We start from the raw sequence: 21,480 nt of genomic DNA, 5'->3' as shown, positions 1-21,480 counted from the left end.
AGAGATTTCCAAATCAGTCTCATGGAAAATACATTTACATATAAATCAATAGGAACTATAATGAAATATTAAATCTGTAATATGTGATTGCTAAAATTTTATTTAACTACTAAGAGAAGGACAAATAAGACATATGTTAGGAGACTAATTACAAAAGAACCTTCAATTGCGAGCATAATTCGTTCCAGAAGTGTTTATCAAAACACTCGTATACACACCAGTTTACCGATAAACACTCACTCAACCAAACGCGCGCAAAAAATTGACACACACACAAGCTTGCAGACAAGGTGGGGGAAGGCAGCTGCTGTGTAGGACGACTTTCTCTCTTACACACACACACACACACACACACACAGTTTATCGAATAGAAACGCACAGAAGTGTGCGGATTTGTCTCTATTCGGTAAACTGGTGTGTGTGTGTGTGTGTGTGTGTGTGTGTGTGTGTGTGTGTGAAAGTTGTCCCAAACACACACAATACAAAATAAAAGAGGCTTTATGCACACACACAGTTACAGTGTTATAGTAAACAGTACATGGGCGCACAGATTCCACAGCAAAAGAGAGGAACCATTGCCTCAGTTGTGACCATGTGACGCTTGGCATCAAAACAAGAAGCACATGATACTTGGTACTTCGTATATCAAGACTCGCTTGTTTATAAAGTCAAACTTTATTACAAATTTTTGCTCTTCTTACGGGACACTCGCAAATCAGGTTGCTCGCAATCCAAGGTTTCACTGTACATGTTGCATTAAATCAGATTAAGCTGACACAGGGGATTAAAAAAATAAGGTAAAATTATTCATTACAGTCTTGTTCAACATATATCTTTTTTTCACCATACAATTATTTATTTATTAAGCAAAAACGAAAGGAAAAAATATGTGTGCAATACTAAGTACCTCCATGGTTCAATAGCCCAGTCTCTCACATCGATGTGGAGGAATTTTGGTCAATTCTTCTTCACAACATTGCTTTATTTTATTGTTTTCTCAAGGTCACACCACTTATTTTCAGTTTGGTTAAGGTCATGCCTTTGACTAGGCCATTCCAAAACCTTGATTCTTTTATTTTTCATTCATTCTGATGTCGATTTACTGGGGGCTTTAGATCACTGTTGTGTTGCATGACCTAATTTCGACCAAGCCTTAGCTGTTAGACAGATGGCCTAATATTTGTCTCTAGAATACCTTAGTCGTGCTTCCGTGTTTATTTTAGACACAAAGAGTCTTTCTCCTGGAAGCTGTTACAAACAAACTGTCCTTTTTTCTTCTTTTTCTACTAGTGTTGTCATTGACTTAAACATATAACATGCTCAGTGAGGCCTGTAGGCTCTGAGATATTGGCCTGTAGGCTCTGAGATATTGGCCTGTAGGCGCTGAGATATTGAGGATGTTTTTTTTTTATTTCTTTCTGCTTATTTATCAGAGATTTTCACTCTTGGGTCTTGAATGCTTTCCACTTGTGAATAATTTTTCTTACTATAGAGCGTTAAACTCCAAATTATTTGGTAATGGTTTTATAACCATTTCCAGATTGATTTGCAGCAATAAGTTCTTCTCTAAGACCAATGCTTATGCTTTTCTTTCTTGGCATTGTGTTAACACACATCTGATGCTCGCGACCAGCGAAGTGCCAACACTTTTGCTTTTATAGAGGTCTGCACACCTGCTAATGATCAGTCAATCAACGGCCAATTTACCCTCTTGAATCCTGTGGAAACAGTAAGGGGAACGTGGTATTGTTATCAACCTGCATGTTTTTTTTTCTTTGTGGTTTCATTTATATTAAATAAATAATTTCACAGTAAAAAAAAATTATATGTTGTTGTTCAACATATGGAGGATGTATTTGCCTAATACTGTGACCTGCTACAATTCGATGGTTTACACAGAATAAATAGAGGGGGTACTAGCTTTTAAGCATGACGGTACACATCAGTCTTACACATCAGTCTCTTAAATAGCATAGAAAAGATGTGCCTGTGGTTAGAGCTCTAGTGAACTGCCAAACATGCAGAGTCTGGTAAAAGTTTGATATATTGATGTGCATCATGTGCTTGTCACAAAGCTTTGATATACTTTGCGTATAGTGTGCTCTTCACCTAGTTGTATATGAGTGTTTGTCTAGGAGACGGGATTGAGAAGCACTTGTCAGCCTAGACCACTTTCATATAAAGACAAAACAGCCTGGCTACCTACATACTGCTTACATTTTTTTTTTTAAGTCAGAATTAATAGTGCTGCCTCTCTGAGAACTAAGCTGAACTATGTTTATACTTGTTATGTTCTAACAATATGTGGACACAGTGCCAAGGTATGGAGCAACAGGCTGCTGTAATGGACCTAACATGTAACATGTACACGTTGAGACCGGTCCCTTATAGTGGAATTGCACTTTTTTCAAAAAGGAAGTAGAAAAAATTAAGTGCACAGCTCTTTCCAAAACCCTAGAAATCAGCAGCAGCATTTAAATGAATGTTGTTGTTTTTTTGTCGTACACAATGATAACCTGAATAGAGCGACCTGTTATCGTGCCTGTTAAATGTAAACATTACATCTTATTTATGTTAAATTTGCTTTTAAGAATAGCACCCTAACCCCATGAGCAAGACATCTAGAGTCTGAAGCCTTTGACTGGATACAAAAGAAGTAGTTATACAAGGATAAGTGACCTAGTGAACTAAAACAGATCTTAATAGATGGAGTACAGCGAAGCTGTTTGCCACTGCACGGGCGAGGGGTTTGGAAGGGCAGCTATCCACCTGGGATTTAAGTTACATGATGCAGGAAAAAGATCCACTTCTTATGTGTAAAACACAGTAGTGATTTTTTTTATGAGCTTTTAATATCTTTTCTTTCTGTATTGTATGATTTAAGCTCTGTGCAAAATTGTAAACTCCTCTGTTTACTTTGGTCTGGAATCAGAAGTTTTCCAAAGCATAATATGGATGAAATTTAGAGAAATAGATACAAAAGCAGCAGAAAGACATTGTTCAATTGTCTATTGTCTGTTGCTGTTGAGAGCTGGCATGAAACAGTGTGGACTTCTTTCTCTGTTGGGTGCGAGGCTGGTTGCTAAAGCCTGCAGTGTTACTTGTTTTATCTTTTCTCACCTCCAAGAGGCCCTGCCTCAAGCAAATGAAAAATAAATACTGATATAAATAAGTAACCATAATCAGAAGGAAAAAAATGTGCAAAGAATGAATACCTGACTCAAAGAATAACCAACTAAAGAATCCGGAATTTTATGCACAGCATGCTCTATGGTCTGATGATGAATGTGGGTAGATGAAAAAAAAAAAAAACTATATATCAAGGAAATATTGTTGCCTCATTATGCAACACTGGGCTTGTGTTATATTGTTGTTCCCTGCTTGCCATTTTACTATTTTTAAACACTCAATAAACAATTTAATCATCCAGAAGCAATAGCCTGAGAAAGTCTAGGAAATAAGAATTTATACCATTTTAGGTTTAAGGATTGAGAGTCAGGGGAGAGTAATAATATTATGAGCGGTGCAGTTGTGAACTGATTGCCTGCAGTGTCACTTGCGACAACTCAGCTGGAAGGTGGACTTTTAGTAACTTAGATGAAAAATAACAATAACCACACACTGTTTTTTTTTTTTTTGTTTAGTTTTTTTGACAAATGAGTTGTCAGCTTGTCCACATATTATCGATCATACAGTTCTACATTTTATTTTACATTAGTGAAGCCTAAGCTTACTCAATTTACCCTGCAATTTCTGAGAGCATGTGAAATTGCAGGGCTTTGAGGTGCTGTTAGGTAATGTCAGAGAGTTTAAAATTCCTACATAAATCATCCATCCTTCCATCTGTACCACGTGTCCTGTGTAGGGTTGTGGGCACCTAGGGCACAAGGGAGGGTAAACCTTGGATCAGGCTACATTGTGTATCTTTGGACTGTAGGAGTTACCTATAGGACCTGGATAAAACCCAGCAAGTACGGGGATAATACTGAACCTACACACACACAAGCCTAAGGAGTTTAGAAGCCCCAGCTCTTGAGGTGCAAGGTGACAGTGATAATCACTAAACCACTGCGCTTCTCCAGCACAAATCATTCGGAATTAATTTATCAATTGGCTCATCTCCTGATTTATTGGGCAGAAAAAGACTGCTCTTTTGGCCTGTTTTTAGCAAAAACCTATTAGACTGTGTCAGTGGGCATAGTGGCAGTATTATATTGTGTAGCGACGATTGCATCATTTTATCACACAAATCTTTAACCTTTTTTGTAGCAAAACTGTGCTGTGACAGAACAGAGCAAAAGAAAATCGTTCATGTCATGCTTGGCTCATTTCATTATATATTGTACAATATGTTGTTTATTACAGTGTCAAAATGTGATCTTCCTTGCATCTAATTAAAGCACATTTGTAATTAAAAGACTTTACAGATAAAAAAAAAGAAAGTCACACATGCCATGTATTTTTCACTAAACTATTTACTCCAGTTTTAATCATGCCACTAGCATTACTCGTTGACTTTTTATTGCCTGACCTGTTTCCACAGCATGACAGCTCTCACGTTATCCACTGTCTTTTCAAAAGAACTTCACACATCTGACTGGCACCCATCAAACCTGCTTTTGACTGGCAGGTGTCAACTTCCCCTCAAATTCTCAGGGTGTCCTTGGAGTGAAAGAAAGATATTCAAAGGCTCATTTCCTTCGAATCCTTTTTTAAATAGCTTCCAGCAAAGTGTAGATGCGACATCATAATTTTTTTTTTACTTGCCAACGGGGGGGTTGGCATCCCAGATCACTGACCCATATTGAAGATCAAATATATACATCTTTCTGCACACTATTTCACAGTTTGTTAGTCAGTGCTCACTTAAGAGTGAAAGATAGTTTCTCAATTTGTCATAATCAGATCTCTTGGGCTGTTTGCCATTTTAACACTTTGCTGATGACTCTGTGTAAACCTTTCAGATATGCCTCACTTAGAAATTTTTTTGATGCCAAGTTACTCTTTTTACATTTGCAAAAGCATACTGCTGATGGGTGAATTCATTAGTTTAGACTTTTTTTGTATATATTGTACATACAATTTGAAACTCTTGCATATAATTCTTTACTAGATTTTATCTAGTGCAATGGTACTTAAAAATGAAACCAGTTGATGGAGGGTAATTTAATCTGAGCTCAAACCTGATTTATTCCATCAGTATGCTGCACTGCCTTTATCTAGGACTGACCATGGGTTAAATTGATTGATCAGGACTGTTGTGTTTGAGGATGGTTGTTCTCTCCGCATTTATAAGAAGGTAATTTTTCCCTGAGGACACAGCATGGAGGCGTGTCTGAATTTCACAAGAGAGAAAGAGAAGGAGAGGGTTTATGGTATATCAATGTCTCCATAAATAAAAGAAACGAAATATCAAGTCCCTCAGCTTAGTGTATTTTAAGGCAAACGTCAGTAGTTAGTAGGTGAGTCCTAAGGAACATCTGTGTATGTGTAAGAGCATGGGAGGAGACGGGACCAAGATAGATGAAAGCCTTACACGCTCGTGTGCTTATTCTAATACGCCTACTGTTAATCTGTTCAAAAAGTCACACTAATACATGCAAAAATATGATAAAAACGAACAGCAATGCTCGTGGATGAGTCACACCCGATATTCTTTGGACCATTTTCAAATCCTTCTCATTTCTTTTTTAAAGTGCATCATCAATGACATTAATCTAGGATCTCTAAATTCATTCTTACCAGATTCATGGTGCATCCTATCCTCCAGCAATTTACAGCTCTGCATCACTCTGCATTTAGCTGCCTTCACTTTGCCTCAGTTTTTTCTATTTTTCCTTCCTCTTTCTCACTGTCTGTCTGTCTTAAATTTTCTGTCCTAAAAAAAATAAAATATCACAGCAAGCCTAAAGGCTATGTAATAAATGAATACTGCTTTATCTTTGAATTCATAGGAACATTTCCAGTTGGCCTGTGATTACTATGCACGCTCAGATGTAGCTAATGCAAACGTTTTCTAGTATCCTTAATATCACACCTTTATTATCAAAACTATGATAAGCTAGTAGGTAAAAAAAGGGGATATAAATAGAAAACAGCATGGAACTTGAACAGAGAAAGGAAAAAGCAAAATAAAACAGAAATAGGGATCTTTAGTAATAAAGAGTGCACTGTTAAATGATTAATGTACTTTGCTCAAGGGGGAACAAGGAAATTGTGCCATGTTTACCAATATGGTTAAAACCCAATAGGAGAGAAGATGCTCTCATATGCTCTCACATGAACAGCTCTCTACGTGCGTAAGGAAAAAATGAGTTAGAGAAAAACATACACACATTCATTTTATGGATGCAACCCTAGCTCATGCATAGTTAATAGGAGCACATTAGTACATGGTCAAATTCCCAATTATTAGTTATGCTTTTGGCATTTTTTACCAATTTGCGGCAAGATCAGGAGGTGGAAAAGGGTTCCTGGAGTTTAGAGGAAAAAGTTGAATCATCTTTGACTTAATGACACATTTGAAAAGATTTAGCTCCTAACTCACTTATATGCAACACATTGTGTTTTAATGTGCTGTCTTCAATTAAGTCAGTTAAGATTTAAGATTCAGTCAGAGTATATTTGTCTTTGTGAATCATTATAATTCTTTGTAACTTTATGTTCGAATAATTCTCAGATCTGTTCACTTGGTATGACTTGGCACAGGAATTAATCCATGTAGCCGGAAAGAGTAACGAACGTTTTGGAAATAATCGAGGCATGCATTGGCCTTCTTGTGCCAAGTCAAACCAAGTGAACAGGTCTCAGCCTTATACTGAGAAAACCAATATAAAGGGAAGTCATGAAATTTAAACTAATTTAAATATTGCTTTATAGAAAAATTCAGAAAACATTATTATTTAAGTTGCATCCTTGCAGTGTACCTACTCACAGGGATGTAACTTGGGATGCAATATGAGAAACTTGTCGTCTCTTCTCGACATGTGCCAGTACGGAGGCGTATTCTCAGAACGAGAGGAGCCTACACACACTGTAGTCGTGTGTTCAAGGCTTAATCTGAGTGCTAGCAGTCCCTGAATTTCTGACTATGTAACTCAATTCTGCTTAAAGTACCTACAGTAATGACTAACTGAATCTAGGGACAGAATTCAGAATAAGTTTAATGTGTGTTTTTGTACAGTAGTCTTTCAAACTGATGTAATAGAACATATGTCATATGTTCTATTAGTTAATGCGCTTTTAACATCACACACAATGTACCTCATTCAGCCATAACATTAAAAACATTAACATTATAACCAACTAGATTTCGAGTTCCCCTTGTGCCACAAGGGCAACTCTGGCCCCTCAGCGCTTGGCTTTGCAGGGCCTCCGGCGGTGTGGCCTCCGTGAATCAGACTTGTTTGTACAGCGCAGTTCATGGGTGCGCGATTGGTTTGGGATGTGTTGAGTTGCAGCCTTGGGCTCTTTACCTCCTGGGGCCTGTTCAAAGCTGGCTGTGTTGCATTGGGTGTTCTGGTGCCTTTCTATTGTGGTCAGCTTTGACCTTTTCTATTGTGATCAGAGGAATTGGCCACACTGATGAGTTTTCAGACCACATGGATGAGCCTCGTGTGCCCATGACGCGGTCACTAGTTTACTGGTGTATATTTGCAGTCAATGGTATTCAGAACACCTGGTGAGGGTACTATGTTATGGCTAATCAGTGCATGCACTTGTTATCACCAATGGCATAGAACCAGCCTTGGTTGTTGTCATGTTTCATGCAACAAAGAAATTCTGCTTTGAAGAAATGTATTAAAGCAAAGTGTATCAATCATGTTTGACTTGCCTGGCAAATACTGCCATTCGATATTTGAACATTCATGCTAGAGCATTTCCAGCAGTCAGTAAAGTATGCTGATTAAATAATTGCCCAGTGACTTAAGGCATCCCCACTGCAAAGGAGAAAAAGGCACTTTTCTGAGTGCCATGTTTTATCCGTAGTTGGGTTTAAACCACCTACTTTACCACATTTGGCTTTGATACAGGCAAGGTCTGAACTCTGATTGGAGGTGGGTTTTGAATACAACTTTTAGCTTCATAGCTTTTAACGTAAGAACACTGCCTGTTGTTAAAATGTCTTTCTCAGGCAGTGGGGAGCACACCACAGTGGCCTGAGGGTCTGCTTCAAATAAATCAAATCAGTGGAATGGCTTTACACACACACACGCACACACACACGCACACACAAACGAGTATCACAATGTTTACAACCTGTATTCTCCATAATCTATTCCCTGCTCCTTCTCCTTTTGCCAGAGAGTGCAGTTCTGGCAAATGCTTTTCATGAGATGGAAATTCAAATGGTAATGCCATTGAATCTAAATTAAACCGTTAAATGCTATTCTTTTTTATTCATATAATAATGGCTTGATCCAGGGGAAAAAGTGTTTACTTCAGGCTTAGAAATGCAAAAAGCAATAGTGCAATAGTGTTTTTTTTTTTTTTTTGCTCTTTTAGCAAATGAGACAATGAATTATACATTTAGTCAGCAGGCCAGAAGCACTAATGCTGTCATGTTGTGCTTAATGAGGAGCTGAAAGTTATCCGTTCCCTGGTCTTTCTTTTTCATTCTTGTTCTCACTCTTTTATGTCGATTCTTTTCATGTCTATTTCTGTTGCCATCCAGCTGTAGAAAAAAAAAAAGGATAGAAACCTTTTGGAATTATGAATCTTCTAAAAAGTCATATGACCTACAGCATATCTACTTTTTAATAATTATCTTGAGCCTTTGACTTGTCCATATTTTAATGAACAAACATTTAAACCGCTCATGTCCACAGCAGTGGGGGATGTACTTTGTGGATGTGTCACATCCTTTAATACTTTCTATTTATTTGATGAGTTTAGATGTTTTAGCTTTTATAGCCATTGCCAGGCCAGGAGTTCACTGAGTCACCTGAACCTGTGACTTCTTAGAATATGCTATGAAATGAAAAAGTGCCAGTTTGTATCCTCTATCTACCCAGCACTGCAGATTATAGATCTAATTTAATACGCCTGACTCGGCTAATTATCAAGGTCACGAAAAGCTGAATTAGGTTTGTTAGATGAATGAGGACACAAATCTCTGTAGGGCTGTATAAGAACACATGACTCTGCACCTGCTGTTTTAGTAAAACAGTGTCATAGGCTAACATTTACTTCGTTGTTTCTTGCTCATGACTCTATAGATGCGGTGTCCTCATCTAACATACAGTAGGACTGTTCATTTTTTGTCTTTCTTGGAGCAACGACACCAATTCAGTCTTTTTCACTGTACTGAACTTCTGTGCATTTTAGGACCTGATTCAGGTTTATCATCCACCTAGCAGAATTTCAGAATACAAGTTCTTCCATTTGCCTTCTATGATGACATTTAAACAACATTTTGTTGCCCTAAGATCATTTTAGACTGAATCATATCATGCCCGGCCAAAAAAGCTTCACCTGGGATTAGCTAAGCATATGTAAGACCCTTCTATTGAATAATTACTGTATTGATTAGCTGGGAACAAGTTTTTTTTTTTTTGTATTAACTGATGCACTGATGACTCATTGCTTTAACAACCATGTCAGAAGACATATCTTGGTCATGGCAGAGATGTTACTCTGTTTCAGAAGGGTCAAATAATTGGCCTGCATTACCAAAAGAAAACAACTAAAACTACTACTACTAAAATTGGGTTAATAACTGTAAAACCTCGAAGCATAGTTGTGAACTATTGTCATGATGGGGGTTTACTTAAATACTTGATGTAATCAAAACATTAAAAAAAATAACAGTAGAAATCACAGCTGTGTTTAATAGTGAAAGTAAGAGCATTTTCACCACAAACACAAAGAGAAATCAAGGGATTGGGACTGAACTTCTGTGTAGCCTCAAGAAAATCAATTATCAGTCAGATTAATCAAAAAAGGCTTCAGTTTGCTAGGGAGCATAAAGAATAGACTCTGAAGCATTGGAAAAATGACATGTACTCTGATTGGCCAAGTTCCAGAGTCATAGGTGCATTAGGGTAAGAAGAGTTTTGTATTAAGTGATGTAGCCATCATGCCCAATATTTACTATACATTCCTATGGGAAAGGGTTTTGTTCTGGGGTTGCTTCTGTTTGCCAGGTTTAGGTTTAGTAATGTTATGTGCATGACAAAATTACAACAGCTGACTACCTGAATACACTTAATGACCAGGTTTTTCTATCAGTGAATTGAATCATATTCCAAGACAGTGTTTCCCATATGTCTGAAATATACGTGCAGAATGGGGCGGCATTATATATATATTCTAGGGAGACTCTGCAGAGCAGGTGCAACTGTCAGTATGGCCAATTTGTAACTTTTTACAGAAGCTGGCATAAAAGGCAGTCCAACAAAAGATTAGCGTATGCAACTTTTTTTTTGCCAGGCAGTGTATCAATGAGATTATACTGTAAATCTCAATGCTATACTGAACTAATTTCTTCTATATGTAACCTATTGCCAGGATGTGCCTTTGAGGTGTCACATATAGTTTGTACATTGAGGGTGGAGTCCAGGTGAAGGATTGGACAATTTAAGGAATGAGTATGCGCATGTGGATAATAAACCTTTTTGTTGTTGTTGTTGTTGTTTGGTTTGTGTTGCTGAGCAAGCTGACAAGTTAAGCTGTGAAGAAGCAGACCTGTGTGCATATGCATGTGTTCTTTTGTTTTTTTTTCCGAACAAGGCGTTAAAAGCTCCTTGGTACACAGAAGATGGAAATAAAGATAAAAGTCAAAACACGTTCCCTAAAGCCCACCTCTCTTGTCCCTATTCCGCAACACACCTACTTAGAGTTCTATACTCTTTTTTTGTTGTAATGGTAATTTTTGTTAGGCCTTCTGTAAATGCAAATGTATGCAATCATGTGTGTAATGTGCACATGTAAATATGTTGTTTAAACAGTGTCACATTTAGGGTGGATGTAATTTATGTAATTTACATGGGTTGTTGGAACTAAATTGATTTGTATTCGTAAATTAATTCATTTATTCATGAATTTTTAGATAAATTTTTTTAGATCTCTAATGACATCCATGCATCAGTGGGTTGGGCAGTTTTGGCGGCAAAAGGAGAATCTACTCAATATTAGGCAGATGGTGGTCATAATGTTATATAATGACCCGTAGTGGCATGGACTCCATTAGACCTCTAAAGGTATTACTGTCGACAAGCAGTTAGTAGCAGATCCTTTACGTCCCGTAAGATGCATGGTGGGGCATCTCTGGGTCAAAATTGTTTTCCAAGAACATTGATGCGGTGTACTTGGTCAGCAACAATGTTTAAATAGGTGGTTTGTATCAGTGTAACATCCACATGAACATTTCCAACAGAACATTGTCCTAAGCTTCATACTACTTTCGCTGGCTTGCCTTTTTCCCAAATTGCATCCTAATGCCATCTTTTCCCCATTAACGCAACGCAACACACATGCATCTGGCCATCCACTATTGTCATGATGGGGGTTTACTTAAAATGTCAAATAAAATTCACTTATACGAAATCAAATATGATTTGTTAGGCAACTTTCTTCAATTGCACTGTGGTATAGTTCTCATGCAAACATGCCCATTGTAGGTGCTTATGGCATTGGGCACAGGTCAGCATGGGCACTTGCAGCTAAACAGCCTCATATACAACAAACTGCAATCCACTCTGACACTGCACTCACACTTTTATATCATAACCAGCATTAGACTTTTAAGCATTTTAAGCTGCAGTAGCTCTTCCATTGGATCGGACTACACAGGCCAGCCTTCACTCCCATGTGCATCAAAGAGCCTTAGCCAGCCATTCCTTCCTGGACCGCTTTGGTAAGTCCTGGCTACTGCAGACTGGAAAGACTTCTCAAGAGCTGCTGTTTTAATCATAAATCCTTATGCTTGCCCTATTTTTCTGCTTCCAACACATCAATTTCAGGGACAAAATTTTCATTTGCTGTCTACATATCCCACACACTTCCAGGTACCAGAGATAATTAATGTTCATTAATAGTGACTCAACATGCAAAGGTTTCCTAAGCGGTTAAAAGGTCTCTTCGTCTGGTTCAGGAGGGTAAACAATCATGGGGAAGACTGCTGACTTGACTATCTGGCTTTTCACAGAATTCTGTATTCAAGCACATTTAATGAAAAGTAGAATGAAGGGAAAAAATAAAGTAAAAAAAAAAAAAAGGTGCACAAACAACAGGCATAACTGCAGCCTTTGAGAGGATTGTGAAATTATGCCCATTCAAGAATTTTGGAAGAGATTCACAAGGAGTGGACTGCAGCAGGAGTCAGTGATACAAGAGCCACAATTCAGAGACGTATCCAAGACATGGGCTACAACTGTTGCATTCATTGTGTCAAGGACGAAAAAGACTGGACTGTTGCTCAGTGGGCCAAAGTTCTCTTTTTAGATGAAAGTAAGTTCTGGATATAAAGTCTGGAGAAAGAGAGAAGATGCACTGAATCCAAGTTGTTTGAGGTCCAGTGTAAAGTTTGCATTGGTGATTAAGGGAGCCATATTATCTGCTGGATTTAATGGGGTTTTTTTATCAGCGCACCTGCCCTCACTGCCAAATGTTATACCTGGTATCTATGGGATATTGTGACGAGGAAGCTGCGAGACAACAAACCCAACAATGAAGAACAGCTAAAGGCTGCTATCAGAGCAACCTGGGCACCACACACCATCATTTAAATTCAGTAAAACATTTCTGTGTTTTTTTATATATAAGTTTATATAACCTACATATATTAAGTGCTGGTTAATTTGTTTTATTTTTACTTAATATTTTGTATTTATTATTTTTATATGAATATTTTGGGGTTGTGTAAGGAATCATCAGACTTTCCAGTATTTCTTATGGGGGAATTTGTTTTGCTATACGTTAAAGTGCTATGATGATATACCAGCACACTCTGGGAACAAATTAAACAACTGAAATATATAAGCCTGTGTGTAATGAATCTATAGAATATGAGTTTTTTTAATTGAAATACTGAAATAAATTAACTTTTCGATTACATTATAATTTATTGAGATACACCTGTATGTATGTGTGTGTATATTTATATATGAGCAAACGTATAGTGTTAAATATAACACTGCAATATTTAACTAAGGGAAACAGAGATGTGTGCGTATAGTTCCAGGCTGTTATGCAGAGTAAGAAAGAGAGAGAAGTGATGTGTTGCTGTCTTGGAGAGGTAGCAGCAGGGGTTTGGAGGTAATGTGTCTCATGTAACAAGCAGTTACACTCACATCCAACAACAGAGAAAAAGGAGAGGCAGACAAAAGGAGATAGATTGGCAGACAGAGAAAGGATAAGACAGGAAGCAGGACAGATAGTGAAAAAAGAGACAGTAACAAAAGGACAAAAGCAGCTGTGATTAAAATAGCAGGGGGTGCAGATGAAGGAAACGGTACCTCCATTTCTTGACCTTACATCTGTATTCAGCTTTGACAGGGGTATGTGGACATGTGTAGGTGGGCGGATGTGGGATTCTGTGTCTGCTAAAGTCTGGGTGTATGTGTGTGTGTGTGAGAGAGAATGCATGTGACCTTGTACTAAAGGCACAAAGAAGAGGCAGAATGAGTAATGACAAAAGTATGAGTAATGCCATCTCTCTCTCTCTCTCTCCCTCTCTCTCTCTCTCTCTCTTCTCTCGCGTAATTTTCAAAAAATTGCCAGAAAGCCCATCTGTACAGCCAGAGTCCAGCATACTTTGGTGATTTTCCTGCCAGACTCAAGCTCTCCACTTTGACTATAATTGTGCACTCCTGTTTTGTTAACAGAGATATTTATTTGTACATGAAACACCATGTGCATAGCGTTTATGTAGCATTTGTGCATAAATGTATTTATCAGCGAAAAATATGATAAATTATGGATATAAGAAATGTCAGATCCATACAGCAAAATAGTCATTTACACAGTATGTAATACTGTAACAACAGTAATATAAATTTTAACTTGATAAATGAGCAAGGTCTTGGCATATGAGTAGTACGCATGCCTGTTGTCTGCCAAGCATCACATGACGATAACTGTGCCAATGGTGTTTCTTTCTCTCATGCTGCGGTATTAGGGGTAACCATTTCCCATGCTTCATCTCCTCATGTCTTAACAAGATTAACCTGTTTAGTGACAATGCAATGGCGCATTTCTGTGACATCCTCAAAAGGAGGCAAAAGCTAGTGTCATGAGAGAGTTTCTTTGTTAAAGAAGGTTGCGGACGTAGCAGCGTTTCCGTTAGTGTGTTTGTGTGAGTGTGCGTGTGTGTGTATGTGCATGTGTGCGTGTGAAAGTCGCCCTACACAGTAGCTCCCTCCCCTCCTTTTCTTCTCTCTCATCTTACTTCAGTCATGATTTTTTTTAAAGGTACGAATATGGAACGAATCATCTGAGTTTCTATTAATTCTCATGGCGTAATTTGCTTTTATTTATATATATATATATATATATATATATATATATGAGTGCTTTGATAAACATACACGCTTCCGGAATGAATAATGCTTGCAATCCAAGGTTTAACTATTCATATATATATATGAATGTTATATAATATGTGTATTATCCCAGTATATTTTTTAATAACAAACTCACTTACTCATCTTCTATAATGGTTTCCCCTGTATTCAGGGTCGCGGGGGGCCTAGAGCCTATCCCAGGGAACGAGGCAGGGTACACACTGGACAGGATGCCAATCAATTGCAGGGCACACACACACACACACACACACACACACACACACACACACACACACTCATTCACAGACTACGGGCAATTTGGGAACACCAATTAGCCTAATCCCCAGGTCTTTGGACTGTGGGAGGGAACCCAATAAGCATGGGGAGAACATGCAAACTTTATGCACACAGAGAGAGGAATCGAGCCTAGCTGGGAATCAAACCTAGACCCTTGAGGTCCAAGGTGAGAGTCAATAAAATAAAATAAAAATTAACTAATGTTAAACATGGTTTAAGGTTCATCTAGCATCCACTCCTCTAGAAGACTTCTGACACTACAGTAAGCCACTTTTTCCACATTGATGCACAGATTTTAGACTCTCATCCCTCAGATTACACACAAAAAAAAAAAAGATTTATGGTAATTGACTGTAGTGTCACTTAAGCAGACACTTTAGAAAAAGAAAAGAAAAATATGGCTTTATGACAACAGTATCATTGCAATTTTGCATCATACGGCACCCCACAAGTTTGGTGAAACATCTGGGCATATAGTACGTGCGCACACAGGGGTTTAGTGCTGTGTAAGCAGATTTGTTATAGACCTACATACACACACACACAGAGCCATCCATCTTCCTCTACCGTATTTGTCAGAGTTGGGTTGTTCGTCATGCAGACTACAGGGTCGTCTGAAGGTGAGAAGTAATACACGTAAGGATGTTTGAGTTTAATCATTCGTTTTTCTTTGTTTTGCTCTGAATATGCTGAAAATTGCTCTTCATAAGCCTCTCTCTATCGTAATCATGTCAAAACCTGGGGGAAATCATGATTCTTATTGTGTGTGCGCGCGTGTCTGTGTGTGTGTCTTTGTGTCTGTGTGTGTGTATGTCTGTCTGGGTGTGTGCATGAGTGTGTGTCTGTGAAGACTTGTTTTCAAAAATCACATATGTACACCATTACAGCACAAAGTGAGGACAAAATGAATTAGCTGCTTCATTACTCGTAGCGGCAGCAGCAGGACATGTGCCTTCCACCCCTTAGTGACTTTTTATGACTGTGTGTGTGTGTGTGTGTGTGTCTTGTTTATAGCATACAACATACAAACAGATGCCACTTCTTATGTTTTAGTAACTAAGGATTGTGTGTGTATTACAGTGGATACAATGGGACCATGTCTACTTCTCAGCAGATTGTGTAGTTGATGTACGTTACAAAGCATGTTGAGAGAGAGAGAGAGCGAGAGAGAGAGAAATAATCCTTCTTCTGGGCACAGGTGTTAAAGTTAATGAGGGTTTTTTTTCCCTCAGGTGTGGTTTAGATCATCTTAGCAACTTATGGCATGAAGGATACACAGTGGCACGAAGGACACAGTGTTTCTGGGTCTAATATTGTGTGTGTGTGTGTGTGTGTGTATGTGTGTGTGTGTGTGTGTGTGTTTACAGGTGTTTGGAGACTATTATCACTTTCAGCACAGGGGCATCGTCAAGAGGTCTTTGTCTGCCCACCATGAGGTTCATGCTCGTTTGCTCAGTGAACCACAGGTACGGACACACACACACACACACACACACACACACACACATAAACATACACAAACATTCAGAAGAAAGCGGAGATAAAGAAAAAAGGAATAATGTCTGTGATGGATAGATGCAGCTTAAAAGTGTTGGATGAGAGCAGGCAGGAAGATTGCACATTCAGAATTAATGTCAGGGGATGCTCGTGTGTGTGTGCGTGCGTGCGTGCATATTGCTGGTGCATACTTTGGAGATAAGCTATCAGTGCTTACAGGCAGGAAAAAGGCTGCATATTTGCCCCTCAGTGCCCGGACACCCATTAATCTCTGAGACGATCACCGTATCCATCTGCCTCACGAAGGGCACCGTTGCTGGTTACTAATCACTAATAGCACCTCTGCAAGCTTTAAAACAACAAAGCGAAAATAAAACACACTTCGCCATCTCTGCATTTATTTCAGTGATTATAGATCCTAGTGACCAACGCTAATATTCATTAAAGTTTTCATAAATATGACATAATAATCAAAACCACATATCCTTCTTTCATGTTATACTCCCACATTAAAATTTTTGCTTCTCTTATACAAGCTGTTTGTTTATGCTTTGAAATGGAAGGGGCATAAACCTCACTCCCCACCTACCGATGTAAACACTCCCACTCGCAACTGAACGACGTGCATTTCTTGTCACCCGACGACTAAATACGAAGCAGAAAGTAGGAAGTACTGTAATTTAATCTCAGATGACTATAAATATTGTTCAGTGTTACCTCCCTTGACAAAATGTTAGCAATATTTGGGCAAAACCTCATCCGTTTCCTGCCACTGTACATGCGCGTAATGAATTCTCAAGAGATAAATAAAGTACAGCAAGTAAATCTTGCTTAACTAAGATAGCATCCATTGTATAGCAAGTTTGGGTGTTGTGGTAAAAAAAAAAAATAATAATAATAATTACCATGAAGCACACAAACACACAGACACACACCCCAAGTGCTCCTTCAATTTGTCACATACAATTTATTTATTAAACAGGTTCTTTGCCACATTATAGAACAATCAAGCTCTTGATCCAGCTCGAGCCACAGTTTCAGGTTTCTTCTGCAGATTTTGTTAATCCCACCATTACTACCAGAAAAATCCACCTATAGGAAATAAAAATCTCATTATGGTGCAAAATCAGCATCCACCAAATGACCCATTCATCATCAGGAGAAAGTGAGAACAGAGAGCACTCCATGGAAAAGCTGATTTACTGTGCATTTTATTTCATTACGGTCTTTTTCATTTTAACCAACACTCCTCACCCCCCACCCCCCGCCACACACACGCACACACACACAGAAATATTGAAGATAAGATCAGGACGTTGGTTAAGCTGTGTGTGTTCGGAGTGAAACATGCCTCTAGGATCTTGTAGGTCAAGCCTTATTCAGATATGAAAACGTATATGCGCATGACTTCAAAGACGGCATGCTTTTACTAATAAGAGACTAATAAGACACAGCACAGTTTTACTAATAAGAGACATTTTTTTATGTGCTTTCCCTAAAGTAAGGTCAATCTACTATCTATCTAGCAGATATCTAATACTCCCCGAACCCCCCTCCATGCAAGTCCAAGCATGTGTGGTGAGTGGGAGTATGCCTATCATCTCGAGAAGTGTACAGTAGCAGCAAGCAGAATCTATTTCCACAGAAAGTTGAAATGAGGTTAAAGTCTAAGCTTGCTGCTGAGGAAAGTGGATCGTGGGTGCCAAAGCAGCTAAAATATATCAAAGCAGCCGTGACCTGACCTTCTTCCACATCTGCTCATTTTGGGATAAATTTAGTGTCTAGTGGCTGAAATATATATAAGTGAGGGCTGGAAGGATGACTAAGAAAAAAGAATGAGATAGTGTGGTGTGTCTGCATGTGTAAGAAAAAGCTAGAGAGAAACTGCTATATATCAATACTTAACACACAATGAATTCATAACATACATTTATGTATTAACAACTTCCCCATGAGGTACCGGCTTCCTGTCTGTGTGTGTGTGTGCGTGCGTGCGTGCATTCCATGTAGAGATTTTCATATTCATATATTAATTTTATACAAATGGAATTTGCCACTGTAGGGGAAAACATGACAGCTGTGACACAGTTTGTGGGTGGGACCGTTGATCCACCTTGCATATTTTCAGTCGTATTATCTAGGGATGTGCCTTCTGTTTCATTTTAATATCCAAATATCCATCAAATATCTGAGTAAGGTTAACTGTTACCAGAATGGAAAAACACACAAACATCTTTGATGTGACCTAGTCAAGTACTTTTTTCTTTGTCGGTAAAGCCGCATGTGCTTACGTTTTTCAGATGTAATATAGAAAAATATTAAATGCACACCTTTTACGAAATGTCAGCTCACTCTTTTAGCCTGGAGCCTTCTTGTAGCAGCTCACACTCTGGCATCAATTAAAATTTTGTCAGTGAAAATTTAAATTTCTAGGAAACAGGGGAGTCAGTGACAACACATATCAATCTGTCATTACAGACATTTGCAAATAGTATTTGCTAAATCAGTAAATGTGACAGAATTAAAATCTCCATACCAGAGCAGCAGTCAGTGTAAAATTTAAAACTTGCTAAACAGACATGGTCTGCCATGTGCAGTGTCGCTTCCAGTCTAAAAGGGTAGAAGGGTACAGAAAAACTGTGGTATGAAGCCTGCATGAGTAAATGCAATGGGACAGAACAAGATGCTCCTAAAAGATCCATCTACCCTCTTATACATAAGAGGAAGCCTGTGCCAGTCATGGTAATACTTTCAAATACTTGGGGAAAATGCAATAATTCATAAAATATTGTGTTTTTAGGCTCGGGAAGTCATGTCAAAGTTAATACTTTTAGATGTGATGTACAGCATGTTCTATTAAAATAGAGATTGCCATTTCAGCCCTTTGCTGTAATACGTTCACATGTGGCCATGATCAGATCAGATCAGTAAAATGCTGCACAGATAGGATAAGGAGAATGTTTTTTCCATAAAGCTGAATGATGCTGATTTGATGCTTCAAATCCATCAGGTAAACCTGGACTCACCAGACCACATGACCTTTTTACCTATTAAATATAGCCATACTTTCTGGTGTTGATTTTTTTTTTTTATGTTCAACGAATGATCCCAATACAGTGTGCAAGTATGATGTCAACAATATTTATTAATAGCATTTGTTTTTATTTCTCAACTATGATGCATCCTCTAAATGTTTACACTAGTTGTTTTTTTCTCTGTTCGGCAACTAAGCTGTTTCCTTGACTAGACCTCGAACTCGGATCACAGGGGTAAAAGCACTGAAGGCTAGCTATTGGTTCACCAGGGAATGCTCCTGCCAAGGCTAATAAATGCAGATTGCTTTGACAGACCACAGGCACCACAAAATAACTCCTGTAAGTCAAAAAATACTAGACAACTGCAATTTACTAAACCATTAAATTGGGAAACAGCCAAAAGGGAGGGAAAAAAAACACACAAGAGCATTAGAGATCCAAGATCCATTCTGTGAAACTAGAAGTCATGCAATTTGGACATTGTGCGAACAGTATATTATAGAATTGTAGATACTTAGTGATGCTATAGGGAATACTCTATTGCAGCAGCAGTGTGTGGTCGCAATATGCTTAAATCATGGTTATTGTCATTGAGTTATTGACATTTATTGATTTTTCACCTTGGTGTTATTTAATAAGATTTTTGCTTTACTTCCATATTAACACCTGTCCTTTGCCACTGGTGTTTGTCATGTTTTGGAGCCATGGTGCACTGTAGAGTAATATGTTTAAAGAAAATTAATCAGAGAGATGACACTACAATAATCTAATATCACAAAAGTGCTGGAAATAATGTTGTCCCAATGGCTTCAGGTGGACTTTGCCACAACCTTATTACAAATACATGACAACATTATTCAGTGTTAGGGGTCCTGTTGGGTGTGATGTTAAAAAGTAATGACCATTGGAAAATCTTTATTGATTTTTGCTGAACCAGTTGTTCGTTAGAATCACACACACAAGCACAAAAAAACTAGTGTCAGGAGGTTTTTAGAATAAGTCAAGTGTATGCCCACTAAAACCAATTTTTTTTCTTTCATTATACACATTGTTTAATTTCACTCAGACTTTTTAAACACTGTTCTAAATTAAATTACACACACACACACACATCCCTAAATTATCCCTTTTTCTTAGATGAAGATACTGGCAGCTCAGTCTACCCTACCATTTTCATAGTGGTAACTAGTGCGCTGCCTCCGCTGACTAAATTACTACCTCCAAGTCAACAGTACACACCTTGTAATTATATATCTAAAGCGTATGATTATAAAAATCATGGGTCTTTGTCCAGTCCATTCTTTAATATTTAGGTAGAGCTCATGAGAAATCAAGTTTTCTGAGATTTATGTACAGCTTTGTGTACAGTGCATTGCAGAAATATTTTAAATATTAAAGTTACAGGATGATTTACTTGGTTTTGTATATCATTTATGCACCTAAATAGCTTATAATATTGAATTGTGTAGGGGTGTGGGGGAATGTGGATCAGTATAGTTTGCAAAAAAAAAAAAAGTTATTGTATATATATTTATCCTAGTTGGAATTAGTTCCGGTGCAACTGGTTGCCATCAGAAGTTACATAATTTAGTCAAATGTCATCTTTATTTAAATATACCAGGTCTAAAACTGTGGGCTTCAGAATTTGTTACATTCCGTTATACAACCCGAAAACAGGAATAGGAAAATATACATTTCTGGAAAGTATCGTCCAAGGTCTGGTCAAGGCATCTTCCAGGGTGCCAACAAACTTACTCTTAAACATTTTATGAATATGGCTCAACTCTGATTTTGTATAAAGGATGCTTTCCACCAAAAGCGAGTTACTAGATAAGGTTTGAGATGTTTGGAGAAGACCTATCTGTGAAGAAGCTGGAGAGATCCACTTCTTAGATGTAAATAGCTGTTCAAAGAACAGACATTTCTTGGACATTCCACAAAGCTGGGATTTATGGAGGAGCAGCAGGAACAAAGCCATTATTGAAAAAAAAAAAAAAAAACATGAAATCCTGTGTTGGAGACTTTTGGAGATTTTTTTTTTTTCGGTCTGATAATACAAAAATTAAACTCTGGCACAATGGACTAGATTTCAACTTCTAATTCTGAGAACATCATCTTCATAGTGAAGCATGGGGGTGATAGCATTA

The 21,480-nt window shown here is 38.0% G+C and overlaps 1 protein-coding gene across 1 annotated transcript in view; it reads left to right on the top strand.

Annotated features, from left to right (window-relative positions):
• furinb (furin (paired basic amino acid cleaving enzyme) b) overlaps nt 1-21,480 on the top strand; it is a 108,412-nt gene that overhangs the window by 44,946 nt on the left and 41,986 nt on the right. The window contains exon 3 of the mRNA XM_053480879.1: nt 16,169-16,267. Coding sequence (XP_053336854.1) covers nt 16,169-16,267 — 99 coding nt within the window. The remainder of the gene's footprint in view (nt 1-16,168; nt 16,268-21,480) is intronic.

The sequence above is a fragment of the Clarias gariepinus genome, chromosome 2 (assembly GCF_024256425.1).
Source record: "Clarias gariepinus isolate MV-2021 ecotype Netherlands chromosome 2, CGAR_prim_01v2, whole genome shotgun sequence".
NCBI classification, from domain to species: domain Eukaryota; kingdom Metazoa; phylum Chordata; class Actinopteri; order Siluriformes; family Clariidae; genus Clarias; species Clarias gariepinus.
The sequence above is the reverse complement of the archived record's forward strand: the minus strand, read 5'-3'. Positions and strand labels throughout refer to the sequence as shown.